At 45.3% G+C, this 13,836-nt stretch overlaps 1 protein-coding gene across 2 annotated transcripts in view; it reads right to left on the bottom strand.

The window, feature by feature from the left end:
* RASGRF1 (Ras protein specific guanine nucleotide releasing factor 1) overlaps positions 1 to 13,836 on the bottom strand; it is a 63,034-nt gene that overhangs the window by 3,356 nt on the left and 45,842 nt on the right. For both annotated transcript variants that reach the window (XM_055002872.1, XM_055002873.1), the window contains exons 21-24: positions 13,722 to 13,825; positions 13,347 to 13,431; positions 10,992 to 11,189; positions 8,434 to 8,513 (exon numbers count right to left, since the gene is read on the bottom strand). In XM_055002872.1, the coding sequence (XP_054858847.1) occupies positions 8,434 to 8,513; positions 10,992 to 11,189; positions 13,347 to 13,431; positions 13,722 to 13,825 (467 nt within the window). The remainder of the gene's footprint in view (positions 1 to 8,433; positions 8,514 to 10,991; positions 11,190 to 13,346; positions 13,432 to 13,721; positions 13,826 to 13,836) is intronic.

Below are 13,836 nucleotides of genomic sequence, written 5' to 3'. Positions count from 1 at the left end.
TTTTTTTTTTTGCTGAGGCACACCCGCACATAAATTACAATTGATTCTCTTATATAACCTCTATCAATAAGATAATTAACTGCTTCCCTCTTGAAGTGAAACAAATTGTCTCTTATATTAAAACAATTATCCATGAATTACATATTTTAACAAATAATAAAAAAATTATTCACTTCAAAATATTACAGTATTGAAGAATTATACCCCCCAAAATGTGCTTTCCTGAAGAGGTTTACTGGTGCAATAAAAATATAAAAAACATTGTGAATAGAATTCTTCAGGAGACCTTCAAAATGGATACAGGGCCATGTACTGCGGTCTAGTACCTACCGTACCAGGGTCAGGCTGTCAGCTGTAGTGGGGTGAAAGATTGAAGTGCCAGAGGGGGCCCGAAATACCTGAAAGCCTGGGGGCCCGGTCATGGGTTAATACAGCCCTGAGCAGGAGCCTTTCCTCCTCCTGCAGTGCCGTTCTAAGCTTGTTTGCGCTTTTAATTTTTTTAAGAAGTAGTAGTTTCCTTCAGCCGATGTCTGACTGCCAGGATCATGTTAAAACAAGTGCATGCCCATGCAGTCCCTTAATGTGGTTTCCGGCATGGGTTTAGTCAAAAACCAGATGTTAGGAAATGTTGGGATACCGTGCTCTTTCTATATATCTTCCATCTTTGCAATCCTCTGGAGTAACTAAAGTGTATCACATCCGCATGCATTCACACACACTTTATGTTTATTATTTCGTCTCATTTTACTCTCTTCTTCCTGTGCTTAGTCAGTACGAGGTAAAGGCCAAATTGAACTTAGCAAGCATATTAATCCTTGAGTGAATAAGGGCTCAGATGTTTTCCCTTATTGCCCTTTTCTCTCAGTCTTGGGTATATCCTTTCTCAGACATGTCTAGATATCACTTAGGATGTCTTCGGATTTTGTTTATAGTATTTGACCCCAAGCAGATATGTACTTAACCTGTCAGTCCATCATATCTGAACATCATGTAACTCTTATTAAATTAAATATTTTTATTGTATTGTGTTTTAACTGTAACTTTTTATGTGTATAAATATAAACCGCCCTGAGCCTGCCAATGTGGGGAGGGCGGAATAGAAATCGAAACAAGTAAAATAAAATAATAAATAAATAATTTGATTGTTTATATATTCAGTTGACTGTTGACACATTCATGTAATAATTTCTTGTTCTGTAAACAAAAGGGTTTGCTTTTGTCTTCCCTTTTTGAAAAGTATAAAAGTGGATGTTACCAAATTCTGGTATACACTTTTGCTATTTGTCTTGCGTATCAAGTTTCTTGGAAAATAAACTTTACTTCTGAGATCACTAGATTTGAAGTCTTGGTCTTTCTCAGACCAAGAAGTGGGGAACCTCATATTGGTACATGGAGGAATTTAAGAATTCCCCCAGCATAAACGGTGTTATCAATCTTGGTCTGATCTATTCTGTGCTGATTTCCCCAACACCAGACTAAAAAGGAGCCAGATAATCAGCATTACTAGACTGATAAAGTGACCTCCCTTCCAAAGAGGAGCTCTAGCAGCCCCCTGCTTCTTCCTTTCAAGGCCATCTGATCTCAGACCTTTGCAATTCCTTCCTGAAAGTGTTCCCTCCCCCTCCCCGCCCTCTAGTTATGATCAGCTCAAGGGTCAAACACAGAGGCCACCCTCTACTCTAGACTGATCAGCCTTCAGGCCAAAGCAACTTGACTGCCTCCTCCACCTCTTTAGAGAATTCTAACACACACACCGCCAGTGATTGATCAATCACACAGGGACGGCAGACATCCTTCCCAGATCACCTGGCAGAAAACACCACGTGTGTGGCAACATGTTAGGACAGCCCCCTGGTTGTCATAGCAGGTATGGAAGTCCCGAGCCACAGCAGATATTCAGTCGGGCTCTCTGATGGGAATGCCTGCAAGCTTTTTCTCACTTCAGCAGCTTAATGAACAATATTCTTCTTAAACTGGTGCAAAGATCCTTGCGGCTTGAGAAGAGCGGGCAACCAGCTGCATATATTCCAAGTAGCCTCTTTTTTTGCCTTGAGTCAGAACAGTTTTCCGTCCAAAGTGAACTGAATGCCCTGCCCTAAATGTCCTACATTTGGATGCGCAGCTGTTGGGTGAAAATGCGGTAAATCGCACCTTACCAGAAGGGAAAGCTGGCAAGTGGCTTCTAGACAGATTTCAAAAAGAAAAGGCCTTGAAAATGCATCAAGTGGCATTTGGGAAAAACTTGGGAACCGTTTTTTCATGTTCATCATGCACTCTCTGTCTATACTCTTTTTATTTCAAAAATTTAGTTGTTTAATTTCTGTATCGTGTAAATGTAAGTAGGACAACAAATAAGGGCCGTTTTCACACTGCTTTACCAGCCACGGAACATTGTGCCAAGCTTCCGAAACGACAGCGATTTCATGCGAGAACTACCATTCTCATGTGAAATCATGCCAGAAAGACGCTGTAGTTCCAGGAGCTTGGCATGAAGTTCCGTGGCCGGTAAAGCAGTGTGAAAACAGCCAAGGTTGCCCATTCCAACCTGAGAAATTCCTGGAGATTTGGTGACAGTGGCTGGGGAAGGGGGAGTTGGGGGGGGGGTTCCACCTAGAATCTATAGTATACCATAGAGATTGCCTTCTGAGGCTGCCATGTTATCCAAAGGAAATCATTTATAGAGTCTGGAGATCAGTTGTAATTCTGGAAGAACTCTAAGCCTCACCTGGAGGTTGGCAACCCTGATAACAAAATATGTGCTATAAAATCAAAATGCAACATTAGAACTTTCATACACAATGAGTTCCACCAAGTAAAGCAAGAAACTGGGTACTTTCCTTTAATGGTAGCAACCTTTACTTTCACATTAATGGTGATCGGCATTTTGATGTAAATTACATTCGTGCATGTGTACTGGAGAACAGCATGTCAATTGCACGACATACTGGCATACACTATAGTCCAGGTTTTGACACATCTCAGATATACTTGACCTGAGCACAAGATTATTTCCAAACATGCAGCATAAATGGGACTCCAACCCCAGAACAGGACACAGACCTGATTTGTAGGGTTTCCGATCCATGTTTGGTGGCACTGAAAACCCTGGACTGACATGATCAGCAGATCATGGCTTGATTGTGTATGCACCTTAAGGGGAAATGAAAAGCTTTGCTTCTTCATAGCAATGCTTCCAGTTTCCCCATTCTGGAAAACAAAGGATGTTGTACGGTATCAATTAAGTCTCAGTTTCCTTCTCATTGCATATTCTGCATACAAACGTTTTGGCTGATGTAATCTGCCAGCTCTCCTCCCAAATTATCAAGTACATGATAGTTTCCAAAGAGAGAGTTGGTGTAGTTTGATATGTAGGACTAGCCCAGTCCATGCGTGAAAGGGTAGCAGTGCTGTTGCTAAATCTTTTGGTAGCTTGCTGAATTGTTCATTTTATAGTACATGGCTTTTTGGTGATGTCCCCAAAATCTCAGTGGCAGGGAGACATCCCCGACATGTACTTATTAAATCTCAGCCATCCTGCCCACAGACCTTGGGGATGTTTTTGAGATGTGGGGTGCAATGTGAGCCACCTGGGACGCTTTTAGTGCAGTATTTTAATCGTAAGGTTGCTACCATTTTTTTAATTATACGTTTATAGATCCAGAGGAGTTAGCTGTGTTAGTCTGTAGTTGCAAAATAGTAAAGAGTCCAATATCACCTTTAAGACTAACCAACTTTACTGTAGCATAAGCTTTCGAGAACCACAGTTCTCTTCGTCAGATGCATGGAGGGTATGAAGACACTGGCCAGAGATATATAGGTGGTGAGGGACGGGGGAAGAGTGTGCAGGGAGTGAGGGCCATGTAAATACAAATCAGTTGCAAAAGTAATGAAAGAGATGGAGTGCATGCACTCCACCTCTTTCATGACTTTTGCAACTGATTTGCATTATTATATGTTTTTACCACGTATTTATATGTTGTGAATCCACTCTGAGCCAGCTTGCAGGAAAAGCAGACTATAAATCAAATAAATAAATAAATAATTCAGAGGCTTCTACAACTTGCACCATGAAAATGAGACACCAGCTGCATCAATGTCTCTGGCTGCTACCACCACTGCATTGAATTGGTTCTCTGTAACATGCAATGCCAACCATGCGCCTGCCTCCGCTTGACCTGAGAGGAGTTACGTCAGCTGTCCTTTCTGATGACTTCACTTCTATAGCATCCGAAAACCCACCAGTAACAACAATTTTGTTGTGGCTAGATGGGAAAGTAGTTCCTTAGACAAAAACCTTGAAAGATCAGGTAATATTCAAAGCCATGAGATCTGGGCGGTGTTTTCTTGACATTTCATTGGATGTGGTTAGTCATGCTCTAGTGTTGCCTTCACAGAGAACAATTGAAAATTGTTCTCTTTACAATCAGTCTACCCTTTGATCTTGATCTGAATTGCAGTACTGATCTGACAAATATGTCACCCACAGTCACTGCATTGGGAAATTCAGCAAGAACAACTATGTGTGTTTGCCAATCTATAATGGCACTCGCCAATTGAAATTGGAGATCCAGATCCACGGGATAGACAAAACACAGTAAGTACCTCTGACAGCACAGGCTTGTTCCCCTTTCAAAGTAACTTCTCGTTATTGTCGAGAAAACACTATAATATATTTGGCAGAAGTTTCTTTGGTAGATTAACTGCTTATAATTTAGTGACTCCACTTTCTCAGTTTTTAAAAAAAAAATATCATTACGTAGGAGGTTCAAGGTAAATTCCACTCTCTCTTTGAAGTTCAAGACTGACTGAAGCTACTGATTAAGAAGGCAGCTATAATCAAATACCTGATAAAAAAGAGTTGAATAAATAGGAAGTTAAAAATAGAGTAAAATAAGATTAAAACTTGCGGAAAGTTGTGACTGAAACTTCTAACTCAACGCCATCTTGGTTGAGAACTCCCCTTTCAAAGTATGCCATTTGTGCCACCAGTGGATGTAGGTAAAGGGCATAAGTTCATGATTCGGAATGATCAACTGGATAACTGACTTGACATCAGGGCTCATTTTGAGGGGGAACGCACAGGAACGCAGTTCTGGTAGTTCTCCAAAAAGGTTACATGTCAGGTGGCCCCACCCACCTGATTTTTGGCCATTTTGGGCCCGTTTCGGCCTGGATTTGGCCCGAAATGTCCAGGATCAGGCCTAAAACAGCCAGGATTGGTCCCAAAACAGCCAGGATCAGGCCTCTGATGGGTGGTGGGTCACTCTCCCGCTCAGCAGCGGCCCAATTCTGACGATTTTGAGCCCCTTTCTGGCCATTTTCAGCCCCTTTTTGCCATTTTTGGCCCAATTTCGGCCCTGAATAGCTAGGATTGGGTCCAAAACAGCCAGGATAGGTGATGTCAGGGGGTGTGGCATATGCAAATCAGTTATGCTAATGGCACACTTCCGGTGATGGCAAGGGGTGTGGCATATGCTAATGAGTTGTGCTAATGAGTTATGCTAATGAGTTCCTTGGGTCAGTCACAGCTCTCTCAGAGCTCTCTCAGCCCCACCCACCTCACAGGGTGATTGTCATGAGGATAATAATAATACACTTTGTAAACCGCTCTGAGTGAGGCATTAAGTTGTCCTAAAGGGTGGTATATAAATCAAATGTTATTATGTTATTATTACTATCTTGGCTTCTCTTATGTTCTTATACAGGAGGTGGTGGCAGCTTCAAGCATAGGCAGCTTCAAGAGGGGATTGGATAAACACATGGAGCGGAGGTCCATCAGTGGCTATTAGCCACAAGGTATAGATGGAACTCTCTGTCTAGGGCAGTGATGCTCTGTATTCTTGGTGTTTGGGGCGGGGGGCCATCAGTGGGAGGGCTTCTAGTGTCCCCCACTGGCAGACCTCCTGAGGACACCTGGGTTTTTGGCCACAGTGTGACACAGACTAGATGGGCCATTGGCCTGATCCAACATGGCTTCTCTTATGTTCTTATGTTCTTATTATTAAATCTGCTGTTTAAGTTCTCTTCTGATTTTGTTGCCACATATTCTGGCAATAGCTTCTTATTCCAAGCCAGTTCAAGCAATTATTCAGTTCAACAGTCTGCTCAGAATTGAGTTCAGCAGCAGCTCTTGGTCTCATCGCGTCTTGGTGCCAGCAGGGACTCTAGAGCTTGCCTCATGAGCTTGAGAGTCCTCATAGCTTTGCTGTACCCCTTCCCAGACGACGTTTGCTCAGTTGTACCTTGTCCAAATAATCCACCTTCAACCTATGGCTCTGCTAAGCCAGATCCGTCCATGTGCTTTCCAAGACATCATTTTGTCCTGGTAATCTTGGACAGCCAATTTCAGTGCCATCATTTTAGAAATCAGCGCATGACCTACAGTTATCACTGTACATTCCTCCATGGCCCAAAGATACAGCCAGATATCACTTCACCAGTACATCCAACTTCAGAGCTAGGACGAGAATAACAGGCAAATAACCAAGGGATCTCATCCTAGATCCTTAGGACTGAGTGAACATGGTTCTCCTGGGCCTCTTCACTGGTTGCTGAATATGGACAATAAATACTAAGTTGCTCGTGCATGTCTCACACTCTCTAATTGTCACAGGAACACAATCTGGTCCACCGGTGCCACCAATACGACTGATTCTTCTTGGCTGGAAAAATGTTGGCAGGGCACAATTCTTCTAAGCAGCAGGTGCATTCAGTGCTTGTCGAGGAGACTACCAAGCATGACATCTGGTGCTAGTCCTCGCTGCCATCTACATTGTGTGGAGTATATTTTTTCATTTAGTGTCTTGCTGAGAATGTCAGTGCTATTGGTTGTATAACGTATAAACAGGGCTTTTTTTCAGCTGGAACGCAGTGGAACGGAGTTCCGGCACCTCTTAAAAATGGTCACATGGCCGGTGGCCCTGCTCCCTGATCTCCAGACAGAGGGGAGTTTAGATTGCCCTCTGCGCCACTAGCTAAATTCCCCTCTGTCTGAAGATCAGGGGGTGGAGCCACTGGCCATGTGACCATTTTCGCCAAGGGCAATTTAAACTTTTAAAAACTCCCCCCTTGTTCCAGCTGACCCTAAGTGACATCATTGTGCAGTCTTGAGTTCCACCACTGAGTTCCACCGCCTCTTTTCCCAGAAAAAAAGCCCTGCGTATAAATGTGTCTTTGGTGGTATGATGGCACCAGTCACTGTATCCACAGGCTTTAGGATGCATTCTGCTAGCACTGTACCCACTCACAATGCCTGTCCATAGCTCAGGCAGTGGCCTGCCTCGTGGAACGAGCTTGACCTTTCTGTTGCTAGACGTAATACCGTTACAATGCCGCACCATAGGAAGGTGTGCGTCTTTTGATTCCTGCCTTGCCTATAATTGAGCAGAAGTTTGCTTTATGGATTCCCTTATCTGTCTGTAAAGTGTTGTCGAGTCGCAGCCAACCTATGATGATCCCTCAAGAGGTTTTCAAGACAAGAGGCAGACAGGTAGATTGCCATTGCTGCCTCTGCCTTTCTGGACTTCCTTGTTGGTCTCCCATCCGACTACTAACCAAGGCCAACCCTGCTTTACTTCCAAGACCCAATGAGATTGGGATAGCCTGGACCATCAAGGTCAAGGTTCACTCTCACCTGTACGACAAAATGCTGCCTCTATACACATACGTGGGCATTTGTATATAACACAGATATGGTCAAATATCCTGGAACTATCCAATGGACCATATATTATGAAATGATATCCATCCTTTTGAAATATGTAGTTAAATATTATTGACTATCATAGTTAGGTAACCAACAATGCATTTCTAAACAAGTCTTCCTACAAGTAAATTCCAATTAGTTCAACAGGGCTTGCTCCTAGGTAAGTGTGTATAAGATTGTGGCCGAAATAACCATTAATTTAAAACATCTGAACCAAATTTTGGTTATCAAGATGTTGTCATGTTCTGCCCAACCTTCAAGTGAAGCCTAGAGTTCTCCCAGAATTATAACTGCTCTGCACAGGTCAGTTCTCTTGGAGGAAAAGGCAGCTTTGGAGGGCAGACTCTATGGAATTATACCTTCTTGAGTTTCCTCCCCTCTCCAAATTCTGCCCTTACCTGGCACCACCCCCAAATATCCAGGGATTTCCCAAGTTGCCAGCCCTATGTGGATATAATATATATGGAAAAGAACAACATTCCAGCTTTATCAGCCAGTTTTCCTAAGCCCTAAATCTCAAAATCAGCATGGTAACCAACATTTCTGGATCCAGCATAGCCCAACTGTGTTTAAAAGGCTGGTTTCTGGCAACTACCCCAGAATCCCCATAGACATGCACAGCCCCAGATGTGAGAGGGGGGATGCCGAGCTTCCCCGGCAGGTGGGCAGCAGTTGTCCGGCAGGACCCCCTTGTTTTCCGCCACAGAGGATCAGCAGCGCAAACTTACTTTTTTAGGGCTTCCCTCAGATTCTTAAACCGACCTTCTGAAGACACCAGTCGCTGCAGCTTGTCAATCAAAGCTTTGGTCTAGAAAAGAAAAGGGGTTATTTTACCAGCGAGAGGCAGGAGAACCGAGGATGCTCGCAGCAAGGACTCCGAGCAGCTTCTGAATGCTGTTAATGAGAAAGTATAATAACGATGAGGGAAAGTGGTCCCCAATACACACTAAACAAAGGAGGAAATTCCTAAGAGACCACTAATGCAATAATGAAGATGGTCTCAGTATAAATAAATACAATTTATAGGTCAAACCAAGTATAGCAATATTTTGGTCAAAACATATATAATAAGGTAATATCCTTCTACTACAACTGAGCAATGGTTTGTTCATATCACAACCAGAGCCTTTGGAGAAATCGCATTATTAGTCAATTGTCACAAAAGTATCAATCATCTGTTGATTTCAATAATATGTTCTTCTGTTTTTAGGCAGGATTTCCGCTGACATCCAACGATGAGTGAGTATGCTCCAGGAGGAAAAATTCCCAAATCTCCTGGGCAGTTGGCAACGGGTGCGCCAGCTCTTTAGACAGCCCGTTTCGCAGTTGCTTTTTCAAGCCAACAATTCTACTGCTCCATTATTCCTGGTCTTTTTATGTGAGGCAATGGTGACTCTCTATGCCATTTTCTCCGAGTAAATACATAAATAAATTGTATTTATTTATACGGAGACAATCTTCATTATTGTATTGGAGGTCTCTTAGGAATTTTCTCCTTTGTTTAGTGTGCTGTTAATGAGATACAGTCAGGAAACCTGTCCCTTTGAAATCAAACAGTTATTGTCATCAATGCAGTCCATTTACAGAGCTGGCAAATTCAAAGATTTCATTTGGAATTACTTGTGCTGAACAGTAACTGGGAGAGGGGGGAAATTTCATCCGAGATTAGTCGTGCCAGTTTATCAAAACCTGCTGCCCTGGAGGGGAATGAAGCAACCTGCCTCGAAGCATTCAACCACCACTGAAATTCAAAACCAGGTGGGCCTGAGGTGAGAAACGCTGGCTGCGGGCCATGTGTAAAGAGGGACCTCAGAGGTTTCTACTGAGCAGGAAATTTCTTTCAGGCTTTGGCCGATCTCCCGTCCACACTATGATACTTCTGCGCTGCTCATGACCTTCCCAGAGCGGTCTGGAAGAGAACTGAAAAGGCTTCTCCACAAAGCACTTCAACATGTAGCACCATATTACCTGTTTATTTAAAATATGTATACCCTGACTTTCCACAGTGCCCCATAATCTGTCTCTATTGCTTGATCTTTGGCCTATCCCGCACTGTTTCGTTTTCTAATTCCATCATAAACATCCCACAAAATGATTTCCAGCATAATTTATCTTTATCATTTTGTTTCTAGTGGGGGTAAAGCACTTCCTTATTTTTGGAATAAATGTGCGGGTATCAATCCAATATTGAGGGTGGGGGTGGGGAGAATCAAGCATGGCAGCAACCGAGTTTGATTCTCCACTCCTCCACTTGAAGCAGGACTGGACCAACGGGGGGGAGGGGAAGGGGGGTAGTCTGCCCCCGGCGCCGCCAAAGAGGGGGCACCAGGAGCAGCTGCCAGCCCTGGGAGCGCGCGGGTGGCAGGACAGGGTGTGTGCTTGCCGTGCCCCCCCTGTCCTGTGGGGCAGGTAAAAGGCAGCGCGGGTGGCTGGGAGGCTGCCTGCACCATTCGCCTGCCCCACAGGACAGGGGGGGCACGGCAAGCTGGCCGCCCCCTGTCCTGCGGGGCAGGTGAATGGCGCAGGCGGCCTCCCAGCCACTCGTGCTGCTGCCGCCAGCTCCACAGCGCACCAAGACAGCCAGCTTGCCATGGGGTGGCATGCGCCGCCCTGCATGATGATGTCACTTCCGTGACATCATCACTCAGTGCTGGGAGCACGTGCACACTGCGCGCGCGCGCATGGCCGGTCTTCGGTTGCCCTGGGTGCCCACAAACGTAGATCTGGCCCTGACTTGAAGCCAGCTAGGTGACCTTGGGTCACTCACAGCTCTTTCAGAGCTCTCTCAGCCCCACCCACCTCACAGGGTGATTGTCCTGAGGATAATAATAACACAGTTTGTAATCTGCTCTGAATGTGGCATTAAGTTGTCCTGAAGGGCTGTATATAAATTGGATGTTATAACTTCAGCCTCATGGTCAGACTGAGTGTCAACTGCAGCTGGTCTGGTTTCACTTCCATGTTTTGTGTCAGGAAGGAAGAAAGTATGCAGCAGCTACAACCATCTTTGAGTGCGGCAGCTATTTGCAGCGAGAATGTCAAGTATCAGTTCTTCTTTCAGGAAGGACTGTGCGGTAACAGCAAAACGCAGAAGTATGCAAAAGCACTGATTGTATTCAAAGGAGATCACACACCAAGGAGGATTATATACAGAGACACACATGCTCACAAATATATATCCAGTTGTCCTCAAATTAAGGACTCAAGGCAGGTTATAAAATAGCCATGTGCCTTTATAGAAGTCTGAAGCTAAACCACAGTCATGACTGAGCCCTTCAGCCCGCACCTGCTTGGAGACTTTCATCCAAGTCTTCTTCAAGCGGAAGATGGCGCTGCGGTTGAAAGCGGCCGTGATCTCGAGAACGGCGTTGTAGTTGTGTAGGCAGCGACAGATGTCAGCCACGGCCACCCATTTCTCCAGGGTGCTCACCCTCGCGGTGACATCTTCATTGCGCAGGATTTCAGAGACGATCAGGTTGCTGATCTGCAGGGAGTCGGGGAGGGGGGAGAAGGAGTCACAGCAGATGCCAGACAAAGCTTCCCAGATTCTAAAGGCCATTCAAGGGTGACAGCACCTCCTAGAGAATTTCCAGCCCAGAAGAGAAGAGGAGGCTTTCGTGATGACCAGCAGCTCCTACCCCACAGTTTTGTATCATCACCACCTTCAACATCTCAGTGATCAAAGTGTCAAGAAGCGTGTGGTGATATACAAAAAGAGCAATCCTAACCAGAGCTTTTTTTCTGGGGAAAGAGGTGGTGGAACTCAGTGGGTTGCCAGCACAGGGGGCAACTCCTGGGGGGAGTGCACGTGCACGCGCAAAGTTCACACATGCTCCCAGGGCCAATGACGTCACTTTGGGTCAGCTGGAACAAGGGGGGAGTTTTTAAAAGTTTAAATCACCCTCGGGGAAAATGGTCACATGGCTGGTGGCCCCGCCCCCTGATCTCCAGACAGAGGAGAGTTTAGATTGCCCTCCGCGCAATCTCAACTCCCCTCTGTCTGGAGATCTGGGGGCGGGGCCACCAGCCATGTGACCATTTTCAAGAGGTTCCGGAACTCCGTTCCACCACTTTCCAGCTGAAAAAAAGCCCTGGTCCTAACCTTTCCAGGTTAGGATAGTCCCCAGGTAAACTTCCAGTGTAACATTTGGCCTCTTGGAGGAAATTTCTTTGGGAGGGGATCACCACGGAGACCTGAAGCATGGTGTCAGAAGAGGTGGTAATCCATTGTAGATTTTCCAGAAAGGAAACCCCTTGCAGAAATGGCACTCATGAAATGACTTTGCTGCACAGAAATTTCCCCAAGGCTCGTTCGTGGAAGAGCCCTGCAGTGCAGAGATTGACTGGGGAATCCATCAGACCTCCGCTGCTGCCACCTACTGGACATTAAACAGCAATCTCTGCCGCTCAATTAAAATAATGTGAACAATAGACTAGCAGTGTTAAGACTGCTTTGACCAGTTTTGTGTTTACCGAACACACACCAGTGCCCTTCAGCTTGCTCTCTGATTTCAAGGAGGCCTTGAAATCCTGCCAAGGCCAGCTTTTAACTGCATTTCTTCCACAGCTCTCAGAACTGTATGAAGAGAGAAGTAAATAGGGTTACCCAACAGGGTTACCAACTCGCTCTACGCGGGGCTTCCCTTGAGTCTGATCCGGAGATTACAACTGGTTCAAAATGCAGCGGCGTGTGTCATTATGGGAGTGCCAAGTGGAGCACATATAACACCTATATTGCACCAGACGCATTGGCTGCCAGTGGATTATCGAATTAGATTCAAGGTTTTGGTATTAACCTATAAAGCCCAGCATATCTGCAGGACCGCTTCTCCCCATATGTGCCCCAGAGGACACTTCAGTCAGGAGAGAAACAACTATTGGTGGTCCCTGGCCCCAGGGAGGCCCGCCTGACCTCAACCAGAGCTAGGGCTTTTTCAGTCCTGGCTCCAGCCTGGTAGAACTCTCTGTCTAGTGAGACCAGAGCCTGGCAGGATTTGCTATCATTTTGCCAGGCCTGCAAGACAGAGATGTTCCACCAGGAATATGGTTGCGGCTGGGCTAGGCCTCCGCCGGCCGAAAAGAGGAGAAGTGAAAGATCTGAACCCTCCCTTTTAGGGCTGTCCACCATCCAGCTTTTTAATTAGCGCCTATTGAGGCTGCCATTGAGCTATTATATTGTCTCGTATGCTGTGCTGTTGGATATTTTAAAAAAATGTTTTTACCATTTTTATGGTGCATAAATTATATGATGTGTTTTTAAACTGCTGTAATCCGCCCTGAGCCCGTCGGCGGGGAGGGCAGAATAAAAGTCTAAAATAAATAAATAAAATAATAATAAAGGCCTGGAGAAAAATGTTCTGTCCCTTGAATAAAGGCTTAATGTAATCGAGAAGCTGAAGATAGCACGGAGATAAGAAATAGCATCACCTGGTGAACAAGGTCCCATTAAGCCTCCATTAAAAGGACAGGACATTTTTTTCTCCAGGCAGCTGGCAACCCAAGATGCAGTCCTAGGCAGAACTGAACAAAAGTGGGTCCTCTGATGTCCTGCACTGTGGTTCCTTCGCTCCAAACTGCAAGCAGCCCCCTCTGCTGCTGACCCCCCACCCCCCACCTCCAACGGCACCGTGCCCAAACTCACGTCATTGAAGTGCTTGCTGTTCTTCATGATGTATGGAGTCCGCTCATTCTTTTCAACCTTCATCCACCCTTGCCCAAAAAACTCTCTGCAAATAAGAAAGGTATGGATCAACTCTGTCCCACCTGCGGGTTTCCCTTTCATATCTGTCCTACTGCTGTATGGGTTGATACTTTACAAGGGCCCTTTTGGGAAGGAGAATATGGGCTTTATTCGTGTCTATAAACCGCAGGACAGTGGGGGAAGAAGTTGTGCCTGTGGGTGTCGGTGCCCAAGTTTTCATACGAACGGGATGCAAAAACCACATCAGTGATTTCCACGACACTGGCAAAGGGCTCACAAGTCCCATCAATATGCAGGGAGACCTTGATTACTTACTCGTAGGGGATCTTCTTGAAGACCAAGTGATCCAGCAAGGTGAGCTGTTCAGCTATTTCCAGAGCGGAGTGATTTTCGAAAGGTTCTGCCTGGACTCCCTCTGCCTACAGAGGAA

The sequence above is a fragment of the Eublepharis macularius genome, chromosome 18, assembly GCF_028583425.1.
Source record: "Eublepharis macularius isolate TG4126 chromosome 18, MPM_Emac_v1.0, whole genome shotgun sequence".
NCBI lineage: Eukaryota > Metazoa > Chordata > Lepidosauria > Squamata > Eublepharidae > Eublepharis > Eublepharis macularius.
Note: the sequence above shows the minus strand (reverse complement) of the source record. Positions and strands in the feature narration are given on the sequence as shown.